At 41.4% G+C, this 25,204-nt stretch overlaps 1 protein-coding gene across 4 annotated transcripts in view; it reads right to left on the bottom strand.

Moving 5' to 3' along the window:
- PREX1 (phosphatidylinositol-3,4,5-trisphosphate dependent Rac exchange factor 1) overlaps nt 1–25,075 on the bottom strand; it is a 173,207-nt gene extending 148,132 nt beyond the window's left edge. For all 4 annotated transcript variants that reach the window (XM_072879109.1, XM_072879107.1, XM_072879110.1 and 1 more), the window contains exon 1: nt 24,661–25,075. In XM_072879109.1, coding sequence (XP_072735210.1) covers nt 24,661–24,822 — 162 coding nt within the window. In that variant the 5' untranslated portion in view covers nt 24,823–25,075. The remainder of the gene's footprint in view (nt 1–24,660) is intronic.
- Between the last annotated feature and the right edge of the window lie 129 nt (nt 25,076–25,204).

The raw sequence follows: 25,204 nt of genomic DNA, 5'->3' as shown, positions 1-25,204 counted from the left end.
ACTGCCCTTCTGCTGCAGAACAGAGCTGCAGCCTCTCTTTTACCAAGCACTTAACACACTGTTGAGGTTTTATATCCATTGAAACAGAGAAGTCAAATTGCCTCAACAGTTCTACACATCAAAGCATGTATCTGTTCAGTAGTTGTCAACAGCAGCTGGAGGTCACCTGAAAGAGGCTTTGGGTCACTGTCCTACATGTTTTGTGCAGTGTGGCACTAACGCTCAAAAGCAGGTTTTGCTAAGTTCCCCTGACCCTGAATTTGTGGAAGGTGGTGGTAAAACATTTCTGTTTTGCAAGTCTCTTTTTTCACAATGCAACCACTGTGATTTGAAAGCTCAGGACAAAAGCCATTCGTGTTACTTTTTCCCCCACAGTCATTAGTTATTCAGCTCCTCAAAGCCAGCTACTAACAGACTTAAATGCATGGACAAACCAGAGCCCTGTCCCATGAAGAGGCACAGTTCAGGTTTACCATGGAAAAGACAATGCCACCCATGCTTCTCCTGCTAAACTGCCAGCATGATTTCTACCTAGAAGAACAAGCAGCTGAATGTATAAACTGACAATTATGGACCGACAAATGATACAGAGTAGAGGCCTACCAACCATAAGCATTTAGCCATCTTTAAAATCAAAAGGGTTTTTTGGTAGGGTTTTTTGGGGAGCTGGGGGTGGGGAGAGTGGTATTTTAATTCTTTGCGTTTTGAGTTCTGGGGCTTTCAGTGCTGGTACACTCTTATTCCACAAGCTGGTCTCAATTTGACTGAAGCACAGACTTCACCATACTTCATTACACACCTCTGCTATACAACTGTGGGTTTTTTTATTCTGCTCTCCAGAGATACAACTTCGTAAAACTGAAGCTGTCAGACACCTCCTCAAGGCCTTCGGTGATAATTTGCATGCTTAAGAAAAAATGCTAAGGCACACTATACTCTGAAGATTATTTTTTTTTCCAGTTTTGAGAACAAAGGGATAAGCACATAAAGAGATAACAGAGGGAGAGAAAAGAAAAAGAGGCAATATAAATTGTATGAGATTAAGTCCACAAGAGAAACCAAGGATAGTGTGCAAGCTGCGAGTGGTCTTGGGTAGTCAGCCCATGTATCATTAAATGTAGCTGGCACTCTGCTACGCATTCTGAGAAACCACATCCCCTATTATAGCTAGAGCTACTGTCAAATGTCTCTTGATACAAAGCTAGTAATTATTACTAATGGTATCATTAATCGTCATTTTACTACATATCATAAAATAATATTTTGTTCTCATTAAGCTCAAAGAGCACAAAGTCTCTTGGAAATTATTATGACAAAGTAACAATTAAGTCTTAGCAGCTTTTAGACACTGCCTGTGCTGCTGTTGCAAACAAAAGGATCCAATCCAACTGACTCGAGGCATTTAAGGAAGCACAACTTTGATACAGCAAAAATAACCAGGAGTCCTGAAAGGAGATCTCCTGAAAACAGCCGATCAGGCATATGCTCAGGCAGATCGTATCTTGCAAACAGATTTCAGAAGCAGACTTTAGAAAACATAACCATCTGGATCAAATTTGCAATTCTATCCATAAATAAGGAGGGACAGCTTATGGCACAACTGCAAGCATATTTATAAAGTGTGGGAATATCAGGCTGAGAGGCAAGAGTGCTAAAGGGAAAATGCTGTCTACAAGAGTGAAAAATGCAGCTGTACCACTAAGGAAGTGGTGTGAGGAAGCCACTTCACAGCAAAATGAAACTAGCCAGGACAAAGATGGCTGGAAATGAGGCAGCTGGATGCCAAAAACATTCAAAAAAGGTGAAACCAGCCAGGTTCTGGAGCTAAATTGTAACTTATGAACAATGGGCAAAATCCTTTCATCTGCACAGCAAACCTCCATTCTACTATGGTGCTCCTCTGTGCAGAGACAGCAGAGCCAGGTATGTAAGGAAAGCTGACAGGCAGTGTCTAGTTTCCAGGAGAACCTGGAAAGAGAATTTCAAAGTACAATTGAAAATGGTCCAGTGATTTATACCTTTGAGAATCCAGGCAGACAAAACATGCTGTTATTCTTTTGACCCAAGTGACTACCCAGAAATCTGTGGGAGTTGCACACTATCCCAATTAGGAGAAAATTCTTAATCAAGTGAGGTGATTTTGCATATCTACAAAAACATACAAAGAGGTGTAAAACAACTAACTGTGTTCCTCATATGATGGAGGATATTAGTATTTTGACAGTCATGTCACAAATTTATATTTTTGTCTTTTGGATGCTAAATAGTCTAAATCCATCTGATTTTTTTCAGGTAGAAAAGGGAGGGAGTTTTCTAAAACATTATAAATTTAAAATACATAAACCAGCTCACGTAAAGAGACTTTGGCTAATTTTATACAAGGTGAGAGCTTCCAAATATGATATATGGATTGCCACAAAATCTTCAGGTCACCATATTTGCAGGACATATTTGAAACCAGAAAGAAAAGAAATTACCTGGGAGGATCTAGGCAATAATTTTACTTGATTAATCTCCTCCAAATGTGAAACATCCACCCAGTATCACAGGATGTCCCCCACGGTACCTCTTCCTACCATTGGTAACAGCATCGTAAAACTGGATTGCACATTCTGACTTTGGGAAAATTTGTAGTTCCAATATTACTTTGGTTTCACTTGTTGTACTATTACTTTTCAAAAAAAGAATCCACACTTTTTATGTGTCTCTAGGGATTTGTTCTGTTTTTAAATATGCTTGGCTTTTGGAGAAGCTAGAATAACTTGTTTAAGAGTGGCTTACAAAGCTAAGTCACATTTACTTTGCTAAGGACTGGAGTGATTTAGGACTTCACCACCCCTTCCACTTGGTTACCACTTCGCTGCTGGAAGTTACTGTGCCTGCTCTCAGCAAGCTTGTGTGAGCTACTCCTTTGCTTCAGCATAGTGTCAACCAGCTTAGTTCGAGGCACCAAAGGAACATGTCAAGCTAAACTCCCCAATTTTTCACTCAGATATATTAAAGAGCTCTCACAAATTTCAATGAGACCAAAAGGATAAGGGTTATGAATACATAATGTAAGGTAAGAGGAAATAATCAGACAGGAAAGCTGTCTAAAAGCAATTAAAAAAGCCTTTGACCAATTCCTCTCCACTATTTAAAAATCAAAGAACGAAGGAAACCAGGACTGTAAGAGATCAGAATGCCACCCTGTACACCAAGGCAGGTGCACAGTATCTTCTACGCTTCTGTCAGCAGTCCCTCTTATTCATTCTCAACAAGAACTAGTTTCAGACACTTCACAACATTCCCTTTACCTACTCCACTGCTTCATTATCCTGACTTTTTGAAAGCATCTCCTAATTTTCTCAGTTGCTGCAATTTAAACCCATTACTTCTTGTCCTGTCAACTATGGATACAGATAAGAGTTTACTCCCTTCATCTCAGCAACTTTTTCAGCCTGAGCAATCCAAACTCATTCAAGTTTTGCTTTAGAACATTCCCGTTGTTCTTTTCTGGATACCAGCAACTTGGGAAGTTTATACACAAAACTAGACATTGTCCTGTTAAGCAAAGAACTTCAATAACAAAATAAATAATTGAAGAATTCTTTCAATTTTAGCCATACAGGTGTAAGAATTTATTACTTGTGCCTGATTTTTAACAGTATCAGATGAACGCAAAAAAGCTTTCCAGAATTTAGTCATTCTTGCTTTACAGCCCATTAATCTTTTTCCCATGTCCACACTGTCTCCCATAGCCTCCCTTGTCCTCGTATATGATGATTATGTCTGTCACAAACACAGGTAAACAAAAAACAGACCGGTATTCAGCTGTTTATTCAGTAAACGCTATGATCACCAAGCTCATTTGCTAATGAGTAGAGCCAAGGCTGCACAAGCCGACTAGCACAGTGTCCAAGCAGTACATTCTAGGTGGCAAATCCAGACAGGGAAACATGGATTGGCTCCCTGCTCTTGTATACAAAGACTTAGGGTTTGCACACAGGAAAGGGTATAAGTAGTTTGTCAGACAAATGGCGTTTCAGTGTCTTCTCATGCTTAACGGCTCTTCAGTTGCTTTTTAAGGGAAAGTAGATCGCAATTCCTGAGTCTTCTGATTGGATTTTTTAGCCTTTTCCTTCTTTTTTCAAAAATCCTTTCTTTTCTCTTCCAGGGGTGTGCCTATGCCATACTGTTCCTACTCTTGGCTGTGCTGTGAGCTCATCTGTTCTCCAACAAAGAAAGCTATCACCCAGAAATGAAGAGAAATGCTTTCTTGTTGCTCCCTCATACCCCGCCCTTGGAGCAATCGCGTTATTCTGTTCAAGTTATTTCTGCCTCTGAAGAACTGCTGGCCTCAGTTTCCTCCACTCATTTGTAGATTCCATTTTTACCTCTTAAAATTCAGAGCAGCAAGGACTGAAGTTTCTACTGTGTTTCCACCACTGAAGTGAATCTACACCTCCCTGACATTTTAGTTAATGAAAGATTTACATAGTAGTATATGAAAAAATAGCAAATTTTTTGTTGTTGTTTTACTTTGATTTGTTTTGTTGAAGAAACAGCCACTGCAGCTGGAGAATTCAAGACCTGGAAAGCAGATTATGAGCTGCTGAGGAGGAGCAGCATCATCTAATATTTAGCACCACACTCTTTATGCATGAATACCCTCCATAACTCACTCCAGACTCTGCTAAGATTTCCAGCTCATGCATGCTTTAGCAGTTGGTACCACACATCAAGAGGTTATGAATTTGGAGTTATGACTGCTATGTAAACTCATCAAGGCTCCACTTGAATCAGTAATAGCCAAGAATTCACTACCAAGAAACAAGAATCCCATAATTCTGCTATAGTCTAGAAGGTACATCCCATTAATAAATGGGCAAAGTATATATGTGGTATGGGAGGAACTATCCTGGCATAAGTTTTAGAAACTAAAAACATAAACACATAGAAAGCAGGAAACTGCTCCAAACTAGCAGCAATTTACTTCCAAAGAAGATGCTTGTGTAGGATGGTGCCAGTATTCTAGCCAGGCCTCATCTTTTACTCTTCCTGGGCAGTAAGCAGGGTGCAGTACCTTCCTGCAGCAGAGCGTGCGGACCCCAGACCCTATGCAGGCAGGGACTTGCACACAACACCTCTTTTTGTGTGGGTACAAACCTAACTGAATCCCTTCCCTCTTCTGTTGTGTATTCACCACTTACTGCACAGAAAACCAATTTCAGAGGTATTTCAGAAATATTACCGTTCCTGCTTTTGTAATACAGCCTGCAAAATTAAGTTTTTATATATACACACAGACTATAAATTCAGCTGAATCTGAAACATGTAAGATTATTTTTCTAATCTGTTCTCTTGCCATCTTCTTTACATCTTTGTGTATATACTTCCTTTATAAGCAAAATGAATGAGAACCTTTACATGAAGGAAAAAAAAAAGATACTGTATTTCTCAGCAGTTCGCACCCTTCTGTTTATCACCTTGAAGGTAAAGATAAGTACTAGAGTCACTCTGAAAATAGTTATTTTATACTATAATCACTATAAGGGCAGCTCCAATCAGAGCTGGCAAATGAATGGTAAGGGTAGATGAATGCAGGAAGAAGCATGGTTTTGTGCAAGTAACATGAAAAATAACAAAAAAACCTGCCCCATAGCTCTGAAGATTAAATTAACTTTTCAGCATTCACCCATGATCCTGAATCAGGAGACCATCATACAATTACTTTCCTCAAGTTCTGGACCCATGAAAACTTTCCTAGTTGATGGTATCCGAGATTAAAAACTTTTATATCTTTCTGTCTCATACTAACCCTCCCCTGCCCACACCCATATCTCTACAAGAAGAGATAGAACACATGGAGAATTGGCATTTCATGGTTACTGTCCATCTCTCTCCTGAAATATATTCTGCCTGAAACAAATGAGAACTTCTTCATTGGGTATGAAATTCTGGTATGCACAACATGCACACCTCACATAGATCTCATTTCAGGGCTGATTAAAGAAAGATGTGGAGAGAGAACTTGCTATAGGATTTCATTGCACATCAGAACTTCGCTCCACATTTGAAGCTAATCTGAAATTTATATACATCTTTTCTCTTCCTTCTCCCTCACTCCTACAAAGAGAGTAACAAGGACAAAGTGTGATAAAAGGACTGCCTCATCGGGCACAAACAGAACCCCTGTTTCAGAAGAGTGCTGTTAAGGAGATCTACATACCACAGAGCATCAAACCTTTTTCTTCCAGGTACTCCAAAGCAGATCACCCCTTTGGAGAGGCATCCCAGAATCCTGACAGCATCACAGGGACTCATATGAAGAAGCACGTGCTGGAAATAATGCTGAGTGTCTCTAATTGGAGGGACGTTCCTGGTGGATGGCATTGTGCATCCTATCCAAAAGCTTCTAAAGGCAGCACAGCTGCCCCAGAAAAACAGGGAAGTTTGACAACTGAATATTATGTTACCGAGACACACAACATACAGCGAGATTTGTAACTGGTTCATGTCACTACCTGGTGTTTAGCCTGCTGGGAAAGAGATACTTTTTTTTTCCTTTAAGAAAAAATTTATATAATGATGAGTGAAGACAAATTATTCATTTAGCCAAATTCCACTTAAATGTACATTAGAATGGACAGGTAATACATCTCTAAATAAGAAGCTCTGAAATGAAAAGATCATGAGATTTCTGTCACTAGTGCCACAGCTGGTATATCATTAGTCAGAAAAAAGTACACTCAAGCCCAAATTACTTCCCGCATACAAAAAAAAAAACCCTAGGGAATTTGTTTTCACTTCATCCAAAAGTCTCAACCCTTCTGACCAATTCCACCAGCTCAGCTGAAACTTGCTTACACAGCAAATATAAGAAAATAACATAAGCCTAGAAAACAGAAGCAGACTAAGACAGCACATGTTTCTCTTCCTCCTTTGAAATTGTCACTCAAATATCATCTGTATTTAACATTTCTTGATTCCAAAAAGCAAGCTCTAGTCTTATGGTGGAGGTTAATTGCAGATGACTTAGGTGACCAGCAAAGGGTTGGAAGAACCATCAGAGCTCAGTCTAGATGCAAGCAGTTGTACAGCAGAGCCATGCCTGAGCTCTTCTACCCTCACAGCTACTGCCCTCACACAGTCCAAATAAAACCAATATCCATAGCATACCGTCAGCCAGCCCGGGTATACAGCACCAACTCACACCTCCAACAGAGGAGCTCTGGCAAATACTGTATTTGAAAGCCCCCAGGTATCTTCCGTACCACTTTCCTAGTGTTTACTGTGTCTAAAGTAGGCAAAATAGGCAAGTGCCTAATCCTTAGCCACTCTAGTTGCCATCCTACAGATAACTATAAACTGTAATTAACATGCATTTGGGTTAAGGACTGTAGCTCTCATTTGCAAACTGATTTAAATGAGATGGCTGAAGCAATTATTTGTCCTCTACTCTCTGTTCCTTCCTCTCCTGAAGGTTATACCTCTGCCTCTGACAAGGCTGCACAGAATGTGCATCTGTTGCTTAAGCACCACCCTCTGCAACTCAACATTTAAGCATTTAAACAAACCACTGCAGCCTTTAGTTCTGCATTTATACATTAAGCTGTAAACTATAGCATCTGAGGATACAAACCCCAGACATCCATTCATACCATGGGACTTCTACTTCTAGGAATGTGGCAGGGCAAACAGGCACGGCGATAACTGTCATGGTCACCCCACTTAAACATGCTTACAAACATAAATCAAAGCCCTAAGCAGTGAATCAGAGTGAAATTGGTGGGAATATCTTCTGGTTTGGTCTACTGTACTCTAATATAATGATGTGAAATAGGGATTCCAGGATAATGGCATATCACATACACTGGCATTTCCAATTGTTTGCAATGGCCAGGAAATACTGAAATTATAATCCCAAAGTATCCACAATATTAATGTTGTGTTCTCTGCACCAACCAGTCCCCGCAGACCTTCGCATGTCCATCTCCTTTGAGCCATGCAACAGTGTCACTTCCCTGCTCCAGCAGTAGGTATAAGGAGGCTGAAAACACTATGTTCTCTCCTCTCCTTCCCCTTGGACAAAGGTACCTCCACTCCACCTCATAAACTGCTGGAGTGGAGCAGAACAGAAATATATGTGGGGACTACCAAGAATTTGTGATGTGGGAAACAAGACACGACAGGAGGTTGTACTGGTGCGGGGATGCCAAACTGAGAGAAGTGGAGAAAGACAGTCTAACACCATCTTGGGCAACAGTACCCATCATACCGGGTGTTTCAAGCGTAAGTCTTGGCTTTCTAGAAAGATTACATCAGCTGGGGTGAAAGAAAAGGAAAGTAATGTTCCTATGAGGGCATTACTCCACCTCTCCCCAAACCACTCGCCCTCAAAATCTCACTGATCTCTTAGTCAAAAGGTTCAACAGTATCATGATTTGCAGAGATATGTTATGCTACTGTTTTTATTTTGGTACTGTGTTAGTTTGAACAAGGCAATAGTGGCCTCTGACACAGTCAGAACTAGTGAACAAAAGTATTTTTATGTGAAAATAAGGAGAATTAAGACAACACCCAGCAAGGGTGTTGACTGAAGATATATCTTCAAAATTAATGAAAAGCGGGCAGCTGAAGCCTTGGAAGATCAGAAGTGTGCCGAGAGGTGCAAAACATACCAAAAATAGACCCTCCTGTCCCAAAGGATGGGTTTGTGCAGTGAATTTCAGGATTCAACTACTTCTTTAATTCACCTTAAAACTGTAAGTCTGAACCTTGGAGCTAAAAAATTAGAGGAAGAAACCTCCTTTCTGTGGCAACTCTGCAGTTCCAGCTCCTCACCAAAAATCAAGAAGTGCAGGGAAGCCACACAAGTGAAATGTTCTATATACTGACTTTTGTAACTAAACTTTTTCCAAATCTCTCCTTGGATTCAGACTGGCCTTAGACAGTTTTACTTTGCTGGAACAGACTGGCTTTTCCTAGTGAACACAGGGGCAGCACCAGCAGTACATCCAAACCACTGACATTTTCACTTCATTTCTGTCTTTTACACCCTTTGTGCTCAATGTGTGCTTGATTGCGGAACTCAGGCTTGCACTTACAGCTTTAAAAAGCACTTCTGCATAGTGTTGAGAAGAGTTAGTTACAGCAGCTAACACATACACAAGCAGACTAGGCAAGTGTGAAGCAACCAGATGTCTGAGTGTTTGCACTTGCACTTGCTGAGATTCTAGCATAAGCACAACTGTTCAGACAACTGCCACTGAGTAATTCTGAGACATAACATAGCTTCTTTATTTACATTTTTACTACTCACTGAGAGCAATGGGAAGCTGCTGACTGGCAATTCCTGAACAGCCAAGACTTACATTCTACACCAAATGTTCACACAGGACTACAGCAGGAAAACTCTCCTAGCACAGTCTCTGGCATCCAGCAGAGGTACTCCCAGAATGGAAAATCATTAGTACCTCCCATCCCCATTGATTCTTGGTCTGTGCACAAAGATTGTCAATACTGCTTCTGGTTATGCCTAACAGTCCCCCTGGAATTGAGCTAAGACCACCAATTCATCAAGCACTAACTGCCAAGGATGTGTCAGCTGGTTGCCAGAAGACTGAATTAAAGAATTAAAATTTTTGTTACACTTTTTCACAAAAAAGAAGTATAGCCTATGCGACATCTTTTGCTCTGCTTTTTTTCCTAAAAGAGGTAAGGAATGAAGACAAGATATTCAGCTTCAGTTGCTGGCTCTGTTAGTTACTTCCCCTGCAACCTCTGGACCATTTTGCCTTTCTGTGCTTCAGTTTCTCCATCTGCTAAATACTGGTTTTCTATTTTGAGATAATACAGCCAAAAAAGTGCTGCATAAACACAGACTAGTATCTTTATTCTTAATGCACTTCAAAGCAAAATTTTCTTCTTCTCTAAGTAAAATAGCCTGAGATTTTTCTTTCCACTGGGTTAAGCTGTTTTTTGATACCATGCTGCCCCAGAAGCTCACCCAGAACCACATTAAAAGAGAACTGATGTCATGCAGCCTTGCCTCCAAACACACACCACCTGGATGTAGCAACTGCTGCCACTGCAATTTAATTCTTGCTTGCTGATTGCAAATTTCAGTTCCTCTGGTTGTGTGCTGTAAAAGTTTTGATTCATACTTTACTTTCCAAATATTGTGGCTTTTCTTGTGCAACTGCTTAAGAAAGATGCATTGGCCTCTATTGTGCAAAAGGATCTCTTATGACACACACATATACACTGCATACACAGTATAACAGACAAAACCAATCAAGAGGCTGGCTGTTCTTTCTAGATTTATTTGACATCAAAATGCATATTAAGCTGGTTTTAAATGGGGAAGGAAACAGAGGTCAGAGTGAAATTCCCAGATGTACCTTGCTGTTCATGATGTTCATATTCTATACACAGAAGATGCTGATACTGCAAGGTGATAGGCACCTGCTAGAAGAGGCTGAGCTCCTCCTGGCTTCAGCACCCCACAGGATAAAGTCCATAGAGATACCAGAATCTCAAAAGGTGCTCTACCAGACATAATGCAAAACAGAATATCATCCTAATTAATCTTTCTGTTTTCCTTTTCCTCTGCTACTGAGTGTAACTGCCGAAAACTTCCAGCACCCTTCACCAACAAATCCATCCATAAAGCAAAGTTTCATCAGCTTGATCTGTTCACCATATCAGAATCAAGATGCAGCTGTGGACATTAAATATTTAAAGAAAGAGAGGCTTAACAGTCAAAAAAAGGAAGATATGCATTTCTTCAGGGAATGTTTTGCTCACTGAGTAAAGACTAAGAAAGCTTTGCCCCATTTGGCAAACATACAAAAAACCCAAACCCAACCAACAATGAAATCCAAAGCAAAGTAATAAAAACAGTCCACAATTGTTAATTTATAACAACAGGAACCGCCCACAGCTGATTTTTTCAGAGAACCATCATCATTGGTAAATAGTGAAAGACTATGTAATAATGTAGTATGTCTGCAATGACCTGTTTTAATTCCAGAAGTACTGATCTGTCCTTCTTTTTGACTTCTTCCATTCATCTAGAACCAATACTCTTTCCAATCGCATTTAGTTCAAAAGCCTTGACTATACCTGAAATTTATTGGTCCATTTTTGTTTCCAAATGCTTTTTGCTCTTGCTCCCTAATTCTAAGTGCAGTTACTCTGGCAAATACTACTTGTAAGTGCTGAACAGAGAAGGAGGAATGCACAGAAGTGAAAAAAAGGTGTACAGTAAGATTACCTGTCCTTGTGCAACAGCTTTGCAATCCACTGCAAGGGAAGGCAATGGTAAATCAAGAATGTGAGTGCAATGTGAAGGCCACAGGACTGAATGCAGCAGAATTCTAGAAATTCAGTGATGGCAAAGCTGGAGGTCTGACTCAGTAAGAAGCCCAGCAAAACAGATACCACAACACTAAATGCACTAGATTTTGTGTACCCTGTACCACTTAATGACTAGGTTGAAAACTCCAGTGGTACTTTTGTCTTGTATAAATAACTTAATCGGTAAATCTCACTTTTCAACTATACCTCCCCCAAAAAATTATCTTTGGTCTGTATAGCCTGAAAATCATTATTTATTTACTGGCAAGTTTTCAGAACACATTCTCCTCACATGTGAGCAAAACACTTGTGCCAATGCAAAGAAGGAGACATATTTGCAACAGGGATAGCTTCACATGTAAAGTTTTAAGAGCTGACAAAGGAGCCAAACTCTGGGACAAGTGTCTTCCCAATAGCCTCTCTCCTTTTCCTGTTTAGAGGGATCATGCCTCTGACAACTGAACACTCATAGCAAACACATTTCTGCAGCCCTCTTTAGAAATCTTCCCCCGCTGTTCTTCCCTTATTCTGTGTCTTGTCAACACCTTCTCCTCACAAACAGCTGCTTCCCATCTGAGTTGATTTCTGAGTACAGTGTCAGTAACACAGAGACGGAACCACCAGCACCCAGAGGGATATGAGCTAAAAAATTATATGCAACTGTCCAGTGATTACCATTTAAAGGCTTTGATTTTCCACAATAAAAAGGGAAGTAAATAAAACAGAAATGAGCAAGCGGCACTTCATGTGAAGGACTAAAGTGCTTTCAGTCTACGATAGCTCAGCTCACAACTGTTAGTAATGACACTCAGAATTAGGTAATTAACATCCAGTTCCTTTTCACACTGTCCTAAAGTAGTCCCCACCCATTCAAACTGTATTTCCTTTCTGTCTCCTCCTCCACAGATCAAGAAAAGAGAAGACCTCAAGTAATGATGACAACAGAGTCAGTAATAACAAAAATCTAAGGAAGGCTGACAAAACATGTTGCCAACACTTCTGGCCTGGCACCTACAACTTTCACGTAACAACCAAGCATCAGAAATAAACTCATCCGCACCAGCCACCAACACAGAAAAGGTAGCACTGGGTCTGGGTGTCAGCTCTGCCACAGGCATCACCGTTCTACCAGAGTCCTATTTTAGCAAGATGTGCCACAGCCTAGGGTGGGACCTCAAGCTATGCCTAGCCTAGTAAGCTAACAGTGCCAGGACATGGGCCTGAGCCTTGCAATTCTGTTAGAAAACTGTTAGAATATTTCCTGGCACCCTTTGGCCCAGGCCTACTAGCATTCTCCTAAACAATTCTCAGGCATGGTGCCAGAGTTAGAATGGGCCAAGGACCATTCCCAACAGGCAGTCTGAATGCAGCCATCCTACTTTGAGACTCAGAGAGTTCAGTGGTACAAGACAAGACCACATCATGCCAGTTGGCCTCAGGGCCAAAGAATAAAGCCTGGCACTGTTTTGTTCACTACATTTGTAGCCTAAGTCTCTTGCTTAACAATACAGGGCATTAACCACTGTTCAGATCTAACAAGACAGATAAACTTTTGCCTCCATGCCTTCTCCTCTGTGACCTACATTTTAAATAGCACACAGCCTGCTCATATATACCTACATTAGGCTTCTCCGTTGTTCCCACAACAACTTGGATGCTGTTTAAGAATCAGGTTTCAGAGTCCAAAACATTTTACCAGGTCAAAAGTTTTACAACCTTCTGTTATTGCCCCTTCAAACAAAATGAAAGGGGCTTCTTTAGCCACCTAGTGATGAGGTTAACAGCAAACGGCTCCCTGTGAGGTGATGAATTCAAAGCAGTTGTTAGATTAGACAGAAAGTCCCATGGGACCAGAGGCTTTGCTGTGTAGCTAAAACCCACCCACCTATCTGAGATAAGAACTCACTAAAATGCAAATTCTTATCAGGAGTCTGTCCCCAAAGCAGGGCCCTTCAACAGTGACACACAACGCTTTGAATATCAGGGAACTCCTCTCATTGTCAGCTTCCTCAGCCTCCAAAATAATCCCCAAATGCAACCTTTTATGTTTTCCCCTCTTTCCTGACATGTATTTCCCTCATGTATCCCATGGCAGGTTGTTCCAAGTTACTCAAACCACACTAGGATGCCAGAAGCACAAGCAGGCAAAACTTTCAAGACAAAAGTGTTATTGCTGAAGTGATTTACTGTAGATGAGAAAATGTGTAAGAAGATGTGGATGATGATGTTATGCTTTTTTAAATCTAAGCCCATTCTATCACGTACAAAGGTAGTTAACATCTGACAGCCATCCAGTAAAATGAGTCTCACAGGTTCAAAGCTGTTTCTTAATAACTTGCTCAGATCACAAAGACAAGCATCACTCCTTGGTGGCAAACTCAGTAGTCAGGGTCACCAGTTGCAAAGGACTGTGCTAGCCTCTCTCTTTAAAAGTGGTCCACTCAGGGAAGGGGTGAGTAGTGTGACCTTTCAGCGATCAATATTTGCTCATTCTGACACATTAGGGCAAGACACGTTAGCAGAAAGAACGTGGGTTTGGTATCACTGGTAGTGACGCTGGTTCACAATTAAACCAGCAGCCTGATTTGTGCAAGTCAAACTCCTAGCTCAATCACATCAAGTTTCACACCCAAAACATACAGCCAAGCAGTTCCTAATATATGCTTGAAGGAGGCCTGAAAATGTTGGCCCTAACTCTCAGAGAGTGGCAACTAAACAACTGACAAATCCACAGGGAATATATAATCAGCACCCTGCATATTAGATTGTTTGCTCCCTTTAAAAAAAACAAAAAACAAAAAACAAAAAAACCCTGAAAGTGTATTACTGGGCCAACTAAATGATGACTAGTCTACAAAGATTTTTAATGACTAAAAGGCAGTGCTTGTTTAGGAGAAAAACAAGTGTCCTCATTTTATGCAGGCTAAATGGTTTGGGAACCAACAAATTAACCTGTTGGCACAAGAACTGACCACAAGCAAAACCAGAAGTACAAAATGAAAGTCGGGTTGAGAAGGGTCACAAAATTTACTCCATGAGTCATGAGACATCAGATGAATTGCATGAAGGTATTATTTGTATGACTGTTATGCTTCCATAACAATAATTATAGCAATGGCAATAGCAGTGAGATTGACCCAATATCCTTACATGAACATAAATGTTCCTTTAACTCAGTTCCACAGCCCCATCATCTCAGTAACCATCTTAATCTTTAAGTAATCAAGGTGTAGAAATCTATTGCCCTCTTGGCAACTCAAAGATATATGACATAAAATTGCAGCTGTTTCCAGAACTGCAGGAAGTCACATTGCCAGCCAGTTTGTGACAAGTTCTTGTGCTAATAGCACTAGGTGAAAAAGCAGGTGGGCGTACATAAGCGTCACGATGCCCAGAATGGTCAATACCTGTCTTTCTGTCACTAGGTTTCAAGGGGCCTATCAGAGCTCCCATTCAGCTTTGGGCAATCACTATCTCATGGCTTGACATATGGCTATCAGCTGTGTAAGCAATGAGTTATTCTTCTAAGGAGGGGGGCTCATTAGGAAGAGTGAAGGAACTGTTTTCTCACCACAGAGCTGCTTTATCTTACTCTGGTCTTGAGATCTGCAGTTCAAAGAGAGGCAAGGCCTCTTCAGATGAGTGGCTTCTACAGAAGGGTGAAGGAGAGTGTACATGCAGGAGTCAAGTATTTTAGCCCACCGAGGTTCTCTCCCAGTACAGATCTACTGCAGTTCTGAATGTCCGCTACAGCTTGACTCGATCGTCTGTGCAGAAGGCAGTGTTAAAGCTTTAATCAGGGTTGGCTAGGCAATCAAGCAGAAATCTTCATCTGCAGTAATATTTAAATCCAATACTTTGCTCAGGTCTTAGGCATGCTGTTGGTGCAACCCCCAGTCCAAGCCTCAGTTTGTGATCCAGCAGGCAGAAGTAGTAAAAGGTAGCATTCAGTCTCCGTATGAGAGATGGCTTTGCATGAATCGCATTGCTCCACAATGAAGTCTCTATAGCTGATTGAGAAATGACATTGTTGCATATTTCAAATCTCTTTCTTGCCTCTAGCTGTTCAAGGCTGAGAATGCTGCAGTGATTCCCACTGCGAAATAGGAACTCTTCAAAATAGATAAGAAACATGATGAGATAGCGATGCTTCCAGTCCATCCTTCAAAGAGACAGGACTGGTTGCTTCAACACAAGTTGAAAACAGAACAGAAAATATTGAGACAGAAACAGAGACAAAAAGGGGAGCAGGGGAGGAATGGATTGAAGCCACCCTAACAGAGGAGGAAATAGCAACCACCCTATGCCACAAGTCCAACCCCACTTTTTACATCCTTAATTCAAACAGCCTTCATGCACTCCGAAACAGCATCACCTTTGATTGCACTAATCAAGGGATCATCTGTCAATTCAGAGCATTTAATGGAAATACTGCTGTGTAAATACGGATTAAGTATCCCACCACAACACAAAGACAATGGTAATAAGTAGCAGCATTAGTGGACTACACATGGTTTCATGCACAAAACAAAGCACAAAACAAAAGGGCCTGGCTGAAAGAAGGCTGCAAAGAAACCTTGCCATGTAATGAGAGAAACTGGGAGATACAACCATTCTGGACAATTTCAAAGATTTGATCCACAAAACAGATCTCTGCAATCATGGCAATCGCTATTTGCAAATGAAAAAAAAAATCTTCACAAACTAGATGAGTCCACAGAATATATTTCTATTTCCTAATTTCAAGAGTATCTCAAAAAAGGAGATGAAGTGCAGGAGATTCGAAAGTCTTTGCCATAGGAAAGGCCTCGTCTAACAAGATTTGAGAGGTCAAATAAGGTTTCTGCAAAGCTTTGTCATTAAATTCCCATTTCGTGCAAGAAAACTGATGGCAGTCTTTGCAGATAACGAAGGCCTAGGGGACAAGCAGATATATGTGGGTGAGCAGTACTCTGTCTGGTGGTGACCAGTATAGACTGCCATTGCACAGTGATTTCAAGCATCACCAAAGTCAAAATATACATTACCATTTACATCCTAAAACACACTACAACTGTGCAAGGCCCTTACCAAGAAAACACCCATTGCAGGCTGAGAATCCATTTGAGGCTAGAAACAAAAACAACAGAAAAGGGATTCTACAGCTGGAAAGAAGAGGGAAATTCACACATAGTCCCTTATATTTTCTTGCAAGTGCCTGAAGGAAACAATAGGCAGGCAACAGAAATAAGTAATTTCTCTAAAGCTTCATTTGTCATGGACTCATCTGGATGCCTGCAGGCAGACACTGCACTTGGGAGATCCTGCTTTTTCAAGCCTTAGATACCCTCTCAGAGTGGCATGCCTCTGGGACTGCCAGGGTCTGAACAGGAAAGCTGGCTTGAAAACACATCACTCTCTTCCCCTTAAGGAGGATTCAGCGTTGCCCTTCCAGGGTACATCCCAGAATTCTAAGTATTAGACTGCTCCCATAAATCCTCTATGCAGACACCTAGTCACGGTCACTGGTATGAACAATGAGTTGTCCTCAAATACAGGTACAACCTCAGATACACCTTTCTTAAGGCTCCTGTGCTACAATAATACTCCTGTATAATGTACAAAAAACGTGAAGCAATCCATTCCCTCACTCAGTACTGCTAAAACCTTGGGAGTGTCTTGTACCTACATTTTGGGCACGAGAGTTCGAGAAAAATATAGATTAGAGAATCCAGATAATAGCACAGGAATTATCAGAGGTAAAATGAAATAGTTTTTGAGAAAAAAAGTTAAATAATTTGACAATTTAGTCTAGTCTGAAATGAAATATGAAAACATCCATTAAATACTTGAGGGATTGATGCAAAGAGAAAGATCACCTCTGTGCTCACTGCAAAAAAAAGGAGATTAGACATTACGTTAGGCATAGGAAGACATTTCTAATAATAAGGACGTCTGAACACCAGGATAAACCACCAGAAATGACCCCTCCTTTCAGATCATAACATGATGGGATGGTTTGTCAAGATCCTCTCCAAGACTGTTTTTCATGATTCTATGATATGATGAAAAATTGTAGAACCACATTTCCCACTCCTGCAAAGCAGTACTCCTGCCTATGGCACAAACACTGTGTGACCTGGGAAGTGGAAAATCAGCAAAGCTTTCAAACTTCTTCTCTTCCCATATTTAGGGACAAACAAGCTCCCGTAATGGGTATCAGTCTGCTTCCCGCAAAAACCAGGCACAAATTGTGTAAAATCAAACATGCATTCACCTATGTGTGGAGCAACTAAAATAATTTCTGCTATCTGCGGTGCTTGTTTCACTTCTTGATCCACATGCCCTTTCCTACCAAAGCCCAGGGTCTCTGTCCCTCCCGTACACTCACTCACCTCCCAGACTGCTATTGCAAGTGAGTTTTGTTGCAGAGGCACCAGCGTGGCGCTGGGAAAACAGAGGGCAGCCAACCTGTCCCTCCCCCCCAAAGATCATGACACATGTTCAGACAACAACTGGCATCCCTGGAGTGAGAGGGAGGGACAAATGGCAAAAGGGCTGATTGACGATACCAGTGCAATTGAGAGGAGGGAGCGATGCAGAGCCAGAGTCAGGTCAAACACCTCATTCTGAAGGATGTAACGAGACCAAAGTAGGTCTGAGATAAAGGATAACAAGGGTCAGATGCACACCAAGCTGGAATGAGCTAAGGGAAGCAAAGGGAAAGGAGTTCTAGTTCTCACCTGTGTGTCAGTAAACTGGAGAAACTACATAAGGGATTTATTGATATTTTCTCATGGTGGAGATTCTGTCGAGCGCAAAAAGAACTAAACAGCTTTGTTCATAGCAAAAATCTGATGTACTCCTATATACCTTTGATTTGTAAAGCCTCACTGCAAAAGGCATGGGCTGGTCACACAATTTTCCAAGTGAAAAATCAAGCTCAGACATGCATCTCAGAGCAGAAGAGAACCTGGGAATTCTGTATCCTCCATCCCTGCTCTTAGACCCATGGCTTGTAAACTGGGCTCCGCAGACCACAGGCTCAGATGAATAAATATTTTCAGAGCTTTCTCTGCTTTGTTTTGCTTTTCTGTTTTTCACTTCTGCTTCACTTTCTACATCCAGACTGTTTTCTTCACATTCTCTCTTTGTATCCAGAGCAAAAGAACCTTTTAATCTGTTTGCATTTCAGCCTTTAGCAGCTAATTTTGCACTACACTTAGTCTGAATAGAAAAGTCTACTAGCAGAATTGCCAGCCCCAAATATTCAAGAGTCATAACACAAGCCCCTGAAAACTCATGAGCATTTATGTTTCGCTGATGTTATTATCTTCAAACTTTGTTTACAACTAGAAGGCCTACAGATGTGTAATTTAAAATGAAAGCTGCAATCTTCCTCAGTGTCAGGAACTGGGCTTTTAAGAAAAATGTCCCATGTTGTTAAGACTCAACAGTAGAAAATCTTGATCATTTGCAATTGTAACAACTGGCTGTAGGTGAGTGCATGTGACTAACTGACCAAAACAACAGAACAGCAAAGCTAATTTAGATTTCTTCCAAACAAATTTCCTTTTCCATCTCCTTCCTCTCCCCAATTGCTCTTTTAGCTGTCTCATAATAAAGGAGCAACATTACCCAAACCATATGGTTCACCTTCCAGAATCAGAGTTTATCTGTACCTACTGAGGATGAAACGGGCAGAGAACAGGGTAAGACAGGAAACCACACCTCACAACCCAGACAAATGGTCTGTTTGTTACTCTATCTGAGCACCAGAGCCCTAATCTTGGATGCAAACAAGATTGTGAAATATGGTTAAGAAAAAAAAAAAAAAAAAGCCTGTGATGCTTATCATATTTCAAGATGGGTGGAGTGCAAAATCCAGAGATACTAGATCAATTACAACAACAAAGCAAGCAAGAAAAAGGACCATAACATAAATATTTTGAGTCTGTAGGATGTGGGTTAACTTCTCTGATGGCACCTGTACTAACATAACATATTTATACAATTGATGAGATGTCTTCATATAAAAATGAAGGATGGCATAATATTAAAACCTAAAAATAGTCTTGGTACAACTACTTATCCAACTTGATACCCATCTGATAAGGACAGTTCACCTTTCATACTGTGTTCATGCCTGCATGAAAGTTAAAGCTAAAAGTACATCCTGTCATTCTGACATTAAAATTTACAAGTTGGTGGTTTGTCTTTGGAAAGATGAAAGAGCCATATTTACACACAATGTGGAGAACAATTTGGCTTTATATACTTGCAATTACCTAAGTTGTGGAAGCTGCACATGCAGGTTAGAGCTAAGCTTTCAGTGAAATTAAGGATGGCAAAAAAAAAGTCTATGCAACAAAATACCTACCTTTGCAATCTAGTGTATTGGATAATTACTGTTACTACACTTTCACATGTAATTCATATGATTATATCTACAAACTGGTAAACCAAACCTTTAAATACTGACATCTAACTGTTGTGTACCCACTATTCAATCTATTTTTAGAATGATGGTCTATGAGTATGTCTGAATTTGCTCAGGGCTCCTGTTTCTCCTTACTTGAAAGCTGGTCTTTAATTACTGCAATATTAGTATCACGTATTTGACTGGGATTCTGTGGAACGACCATGCGGCATTCAAACAAACCACAACCTTCCTTTTCTCAATGAGTTGTCTGTGACTTTTCCATACATATTCACAACACAGGCAAGAACAGATACCCAGAGAACGGGTAAGCTTAAGGGCTGCAATGTGCAGACATTGCACCTCAGTACCCAAAGACTCTGCTGTCAGCCACATATTCATGTGCAAGACTGCATGCCACCAGACAGATGCTTTGACATTTAAGCAACTGGTCACTCAAACAAAATTATCACCTGGTTTAATTTTGTCACATAGAAAGAAATATTTACAAGATCACATATAAAATGTAAACATCTCTGCATATGTTGCAGAGAGTAAAAAGAAGCCAAAGGTAGGCAAAGGATTAATTGAATCTTGAAGTCTGGAGACTGAAAATCCTTATGGTTTATGATCTCACCAGAGACTTACAAGAGAATTATCTGCCTTTATCTCTTTGAACTTTATCTTACTCCATCAGTAACTTTTAGTAAAGTTCCATTAGCTTCTGACAATTTTCCTCTTTGCTTCTTATTCAATAAGTAGTTCTTTAATGATGTTGGCAGCAGTACGTTTTCATCCATTCCTGGTAGTTCTCCCTGCTGCTTAAAAGGTTTGGCTGTGTAATGAGCCTTTATTAGTAAAGTTATTAACATATCTGCATAACTGCAGTATTATCTATTAATACTCCTGATTTACACAACATTTCTTCAAGGAAGGTTCCGTATTTTGCCACATCATCTGCCATTTTGTTAGGCAGGTATAAGACAGGACACCATACAGCATGTGCATATTAATAATTAAATCAATAACTTCAGATCATCAGCTGTGAGCTGGTAGAAAAAAGTTTGCACTCTCTCAGCATGGTAACCCCTCATTTTGAGGCTTAATCTAAGAAAAGTAAGACTATCGAAATCATGATATGCATATGAGTATCGTATCTGTATTGTATTACCATTTAACATAAAATCCAGACTCTGTTTAAAAAAAAAAAGCTATATCCCTTGGAATTGATCATCTCATCTTGTGATATCTGGAACAAACCACAGAGAAAAGCTACTGGGTTTCATTCTCTCCACAGTTCTGATATGTAATACTGTAACACAACCTATCAACAGGAGTACCAGAAACTAAACAGGAGCAAAACTGACTAGGAACACCTTCTTGTGTCCAAAATTCAATGGAATAAAAATGTTACAAACAACATACACAGTGAAAAATTAACTCTATGTATTAAACCTAACAGTCTGAATAGCCTAATTTAGCTGTAGTAGCACAGGACATCTAAGTTAAATTTGCAGATATAACTCCTTTTGTCAGAATTACTTGAGGTATGAAATATAACAGATTCTAGAGACTAAATTTTATTTAAATAGGTAAACGTCTGGAGCATTTTTATTAAATGAGTACAAAACTCATAGCAAAATGTTCTTCATGGTGACTAACACAATTTTTATTGTGAGAAAAGAGAACTCCATGTTCTAGAACTTTAATGATATCCACTTTATTAATCTATGGAAGCAAAATAAGGACCACAATCTTTTAGGCAAAGCAAATAAGGATTGAGTCCTTATGTTTACAGCGAACCTACTTTCCCTGCAGTTTAGTGGGAAAAAGTTTCTAAGCATACAAAAAAGAAAAGAAAAAGGAAACCTTTCCTTTAACATGGTCACCTATTAGTCTTCTAAAAAGGACCAAAATACTCTTAATAAATCAAAGTTACTTTGATTTATTTGCAAATCCATAGTATTAAATACTTAAGAGATTCTTTTACATTACCAGGGAACACAGGAAGCTGCTGCTAGCAAGCAACCTCAGTGCTGTGAATAAACCCATAGAATTTAGTTGTTTGCTTTTTAAAACATTGTTTATTGAGAATACTTAATGAGGACTAGGGCTTCAATAGCAAATATTTAACAAAGAGCACAAATTCCCTCACCTAACCTTTTTCTAAAGCACAACTGTCCCATCCTACCTAAGGAAAACTCATTCTGACAACAGAAAGATATGAGATTTAGCCTTCCTTTATTTATCAAAGCTATTAAAGTTTCTTAAGCAAAGGAACCTGTACCCTGCATATATATGCCATCTCATGTTTGACAGGAACAACTTTCCATAAGATCTGGGAACTACAGCTGTCCTGCACAGAGGAACTGCAGTCTGTTCTCCACTACAGCCAAAATTGCTTCTGCAACATATGGAAGTATAATCAATTTCAGTACAATTCACACAATTAAAAAAAAAAAACTAACATCACCCAACCATGTTTGAGTGTTAACTAGGTGCATTACCCCAGAAAGTGTAATAGTTGACATTTGTTTTGCACTGGGTAAGTGCTACTCGCACAGAACATGAGATGGTAAGAAAGAGACCCATGGGGCAGGAGCAGCAGTTCCTATGCAGTAATGCCAAGCACTCAGAAAAACAAACTAATGGGAGTAAAGTGGACTTTTATTTGTGAGGCCCAAGTAGATTTGAGAATACAGGGTCCCAGTGCTACAGCATTACTTTTATTAGTGTCATAAGGCAAAACTTTTGCCCTATAGCTGCCTGTAATTCCAGTGACTGTATAGATTATATTATCCTTGCATGTCATGTCAGCTGTCCAATGTGGGAGGCAGGGCAGAATTCCTTCCTTTGTGGTATCTTGTTAGAAGGTATTAAGTTATGGCCATCCACCAAATTTATGCATAAAATATTTCTCACTCCAAATTTTATTTTTAAAAATTTCATCCCACTACTGCTCTTTTTCCCCTCACATACTGCAGTAGATCCTCATTCTTCTTTCCTTGGTGCCAACACCACTCAACTATCCAAATGCAGTTGTATAGCAATTCAGCCCATAAGAACTAGGTCAATGACTGAAGGAACTGTCATTATTTAGGACAGCACATGAACATTCAACACACGCTTAAAGTTAAGCCTGTGTGTGAATGCTGTTCTAAACCAAGGCCTAGAGATAGGAAAGACCCTATCCCTCAGTGCTTTGTTCAAACATAATTACCAAAACACAAACTCCATAGCGGAGGGTAAAGCTCATCAGATCAGAATCACCCCCCCAAGATACTACAGCCAATCTACACCTAGTAGCCAGTAACAAAGTGACTGTGAAGGGCTCTGACTGAGTGCCATCCTGAGACCACAGCCAAGAATACTCTGTAAGTATCTTCTCCTGCCATTACCTAAGGCATATGACTCACTACGGCTCTCATGAAAACTGCCAAGTTAATGAATATAAATAAATAAATAAAATATTTGTTTTGGTTTTCAATATATGAAAATCCCATTAGTTAACGCTGTGAATGTATTTAGCTGTAAGAACTGAAGCTAAAAATACATGCAGCTTGAATCTGCATTCCAGCCTCCAGCTGACAAAAACTCAAATTCAGTACTTAGGACAGAGGAGTTTTCTGAGGTTTTTTTGTTTTGTTTTGTCTGTAGGGTGGGGCACTTCTGCAACTTGAAGCTTTTTTAAGAATCTCCTCACACTGAGACAGAATCCCAGTTCTAAAGGAAGCTAACTGGCACGTCAGTCAGAAGCCTTCTGAAATTAAAGACTCTGAGTTCAACTATTTGAGAGAGAAAAGGAGGATTTAAGTAGAGACTAGTTCATAAAGCAACCACATCCTTTTAATTTATCTTTTATGCTAGACAGTTTGCCACTTGGGTGAATCTGAAAAACACTGAAGACGAACTGATTTTAAAAACCAAACAAACAAAAACCTTGCCAGAAAGACAAGTCAAAAAGGGTCCAGGGTGTAAGCCCATTTAGATGAAAACACAGTTTAGTACTTATCTAGCAAAACACCAGAAAGAATTTCTGCCCTGTCCAATCTTTTAGAAATCTCTGCAGAGACTTCCCTTGCTTTGATTCTTGATCTCTGTGTGATCAAACAGTTTATTCTTCTTCTTTTTTATGGCATATCTGTTATCTAGTAACTTTTACTGCAGGCTCTTCTAGTTATTTGCAGGAGTGTGGTGGTATGCTGATGAATTCCACATCTAGAGCCTATATAGGAAAAAGGAAATATCCAGATGGAGTTTTTATTTCTGAACTAGTCCGTGGATAATTTCAGAGGGCGGGTATAATTGTCTCCACATGCACAGACTCACCCGGCCCAATCACATATTTATGTTTACCACTACAGCAAAATATATATAATATTTATTTATAAATAACAGGCAGTAAGGGTAGAGTTTCCAAGTGGGTGTAACAGCAACTTCTGAACAACAACAAAAGGGATGAGGCATTCTGAAAAGCACATTCATTTCTGGATCCGTCCCTGTCACCCCACAGCGAAGCAGAGACGCCCGCGTGCTTCCCCCGGCCCAGCGGCCAGAGCACGGCCAGGATGCTGCGAGATCCGGCACTTCCATCGCTCCGGCGGCAGGGTTTTTCCTCACCGGAGGAGAAAACGCGGTTGCTGGCGGTCCCGCTCTGCCCACGGCGGACCCACGCCGGCCCCTCGCACATCCTCCCCCCAGCCTCTCGAGCAGAAGAAACTCCCCCTCGGCGGAGCGGGCCTGGCCCCAGGCACTTCCCACAAGTTGCGCCAAGCGCTGCCGCGCCGCCGGGACGCACTCGCAGCCCCCGGCCCGCCCGGGGAGGAGCCGCTCCGCTCCGCGCCGGGCCGCCCGCCCGCCCAGTCCCCCCGGTGCCCCTGAGGGGGCTTCCCCCGCCCGCGCCCCGCGGCGTCGCTCACCGACTGCAGGAAGTGGAGGGTCCCCACGTAGTCCCGCTCGGTGCTGAGGATCTCGTTGAGGACGCAGAGGCGGAGGCGCAGCTGTCGGTCGGTGTCCTTGGGGCAGCCGGCGGGCTCCGCGGCGCTGGGGGCGCCGGGTGGCGGCGGCGGCGGCGCCTCCATGGTGGCAGCCGCGGGGCGAGGCGTTCTGCTTCCCCGCCGCTCTCCTCGGCCGCCTCAGGAGCCCCCCATGGCCGCGCGGTGCCCGGCGCGACTGGGCAACGGCACCCCCTGCCGCCCCCTCAGCCCTGCCTCCCCCGCGGGTGGAGGCGCTACAGGGGCCGGTCGCTGAGGGGAGCCCGGCTGCGGGACATGCTGGGGTAGCGGCGCGGCGAGCGCTCAGCGGCGACGCAGCGCTGAATGAAGAGGGAAGGGAAGCCCCGGCGGCGGGGAGGGGGTGGGGGGAAGCGAGAGGCGGGCGGGGAGGGCGGGACGGGGAGGACGAAGGCGGCGGAGCCCGGCCCCTGGGGGCCTGGCCGGGCCAGCGGCAGGCAGCGGCCTGGCG

The sequence above is a fragment of the Ciconia boyciana genome, chromosome 14, assembly GCF_034638445.1.
Source record: "Ciconia boyciana chromosome 14, ASM3463844v1, whole genome shotgun sequence".
NCBI classification, from domain to species: Eukaryota; Metazoa; Chordata; class Aves; order Ciconiiformes; family Ciconiidae; genus Ciconia; species Ciconia boyciana.
The sequence above is the reverse complement of the archived record's forward strand: the minus strand, read 5'-3'. Positions and strand labels throughout refer to the sequence as shown.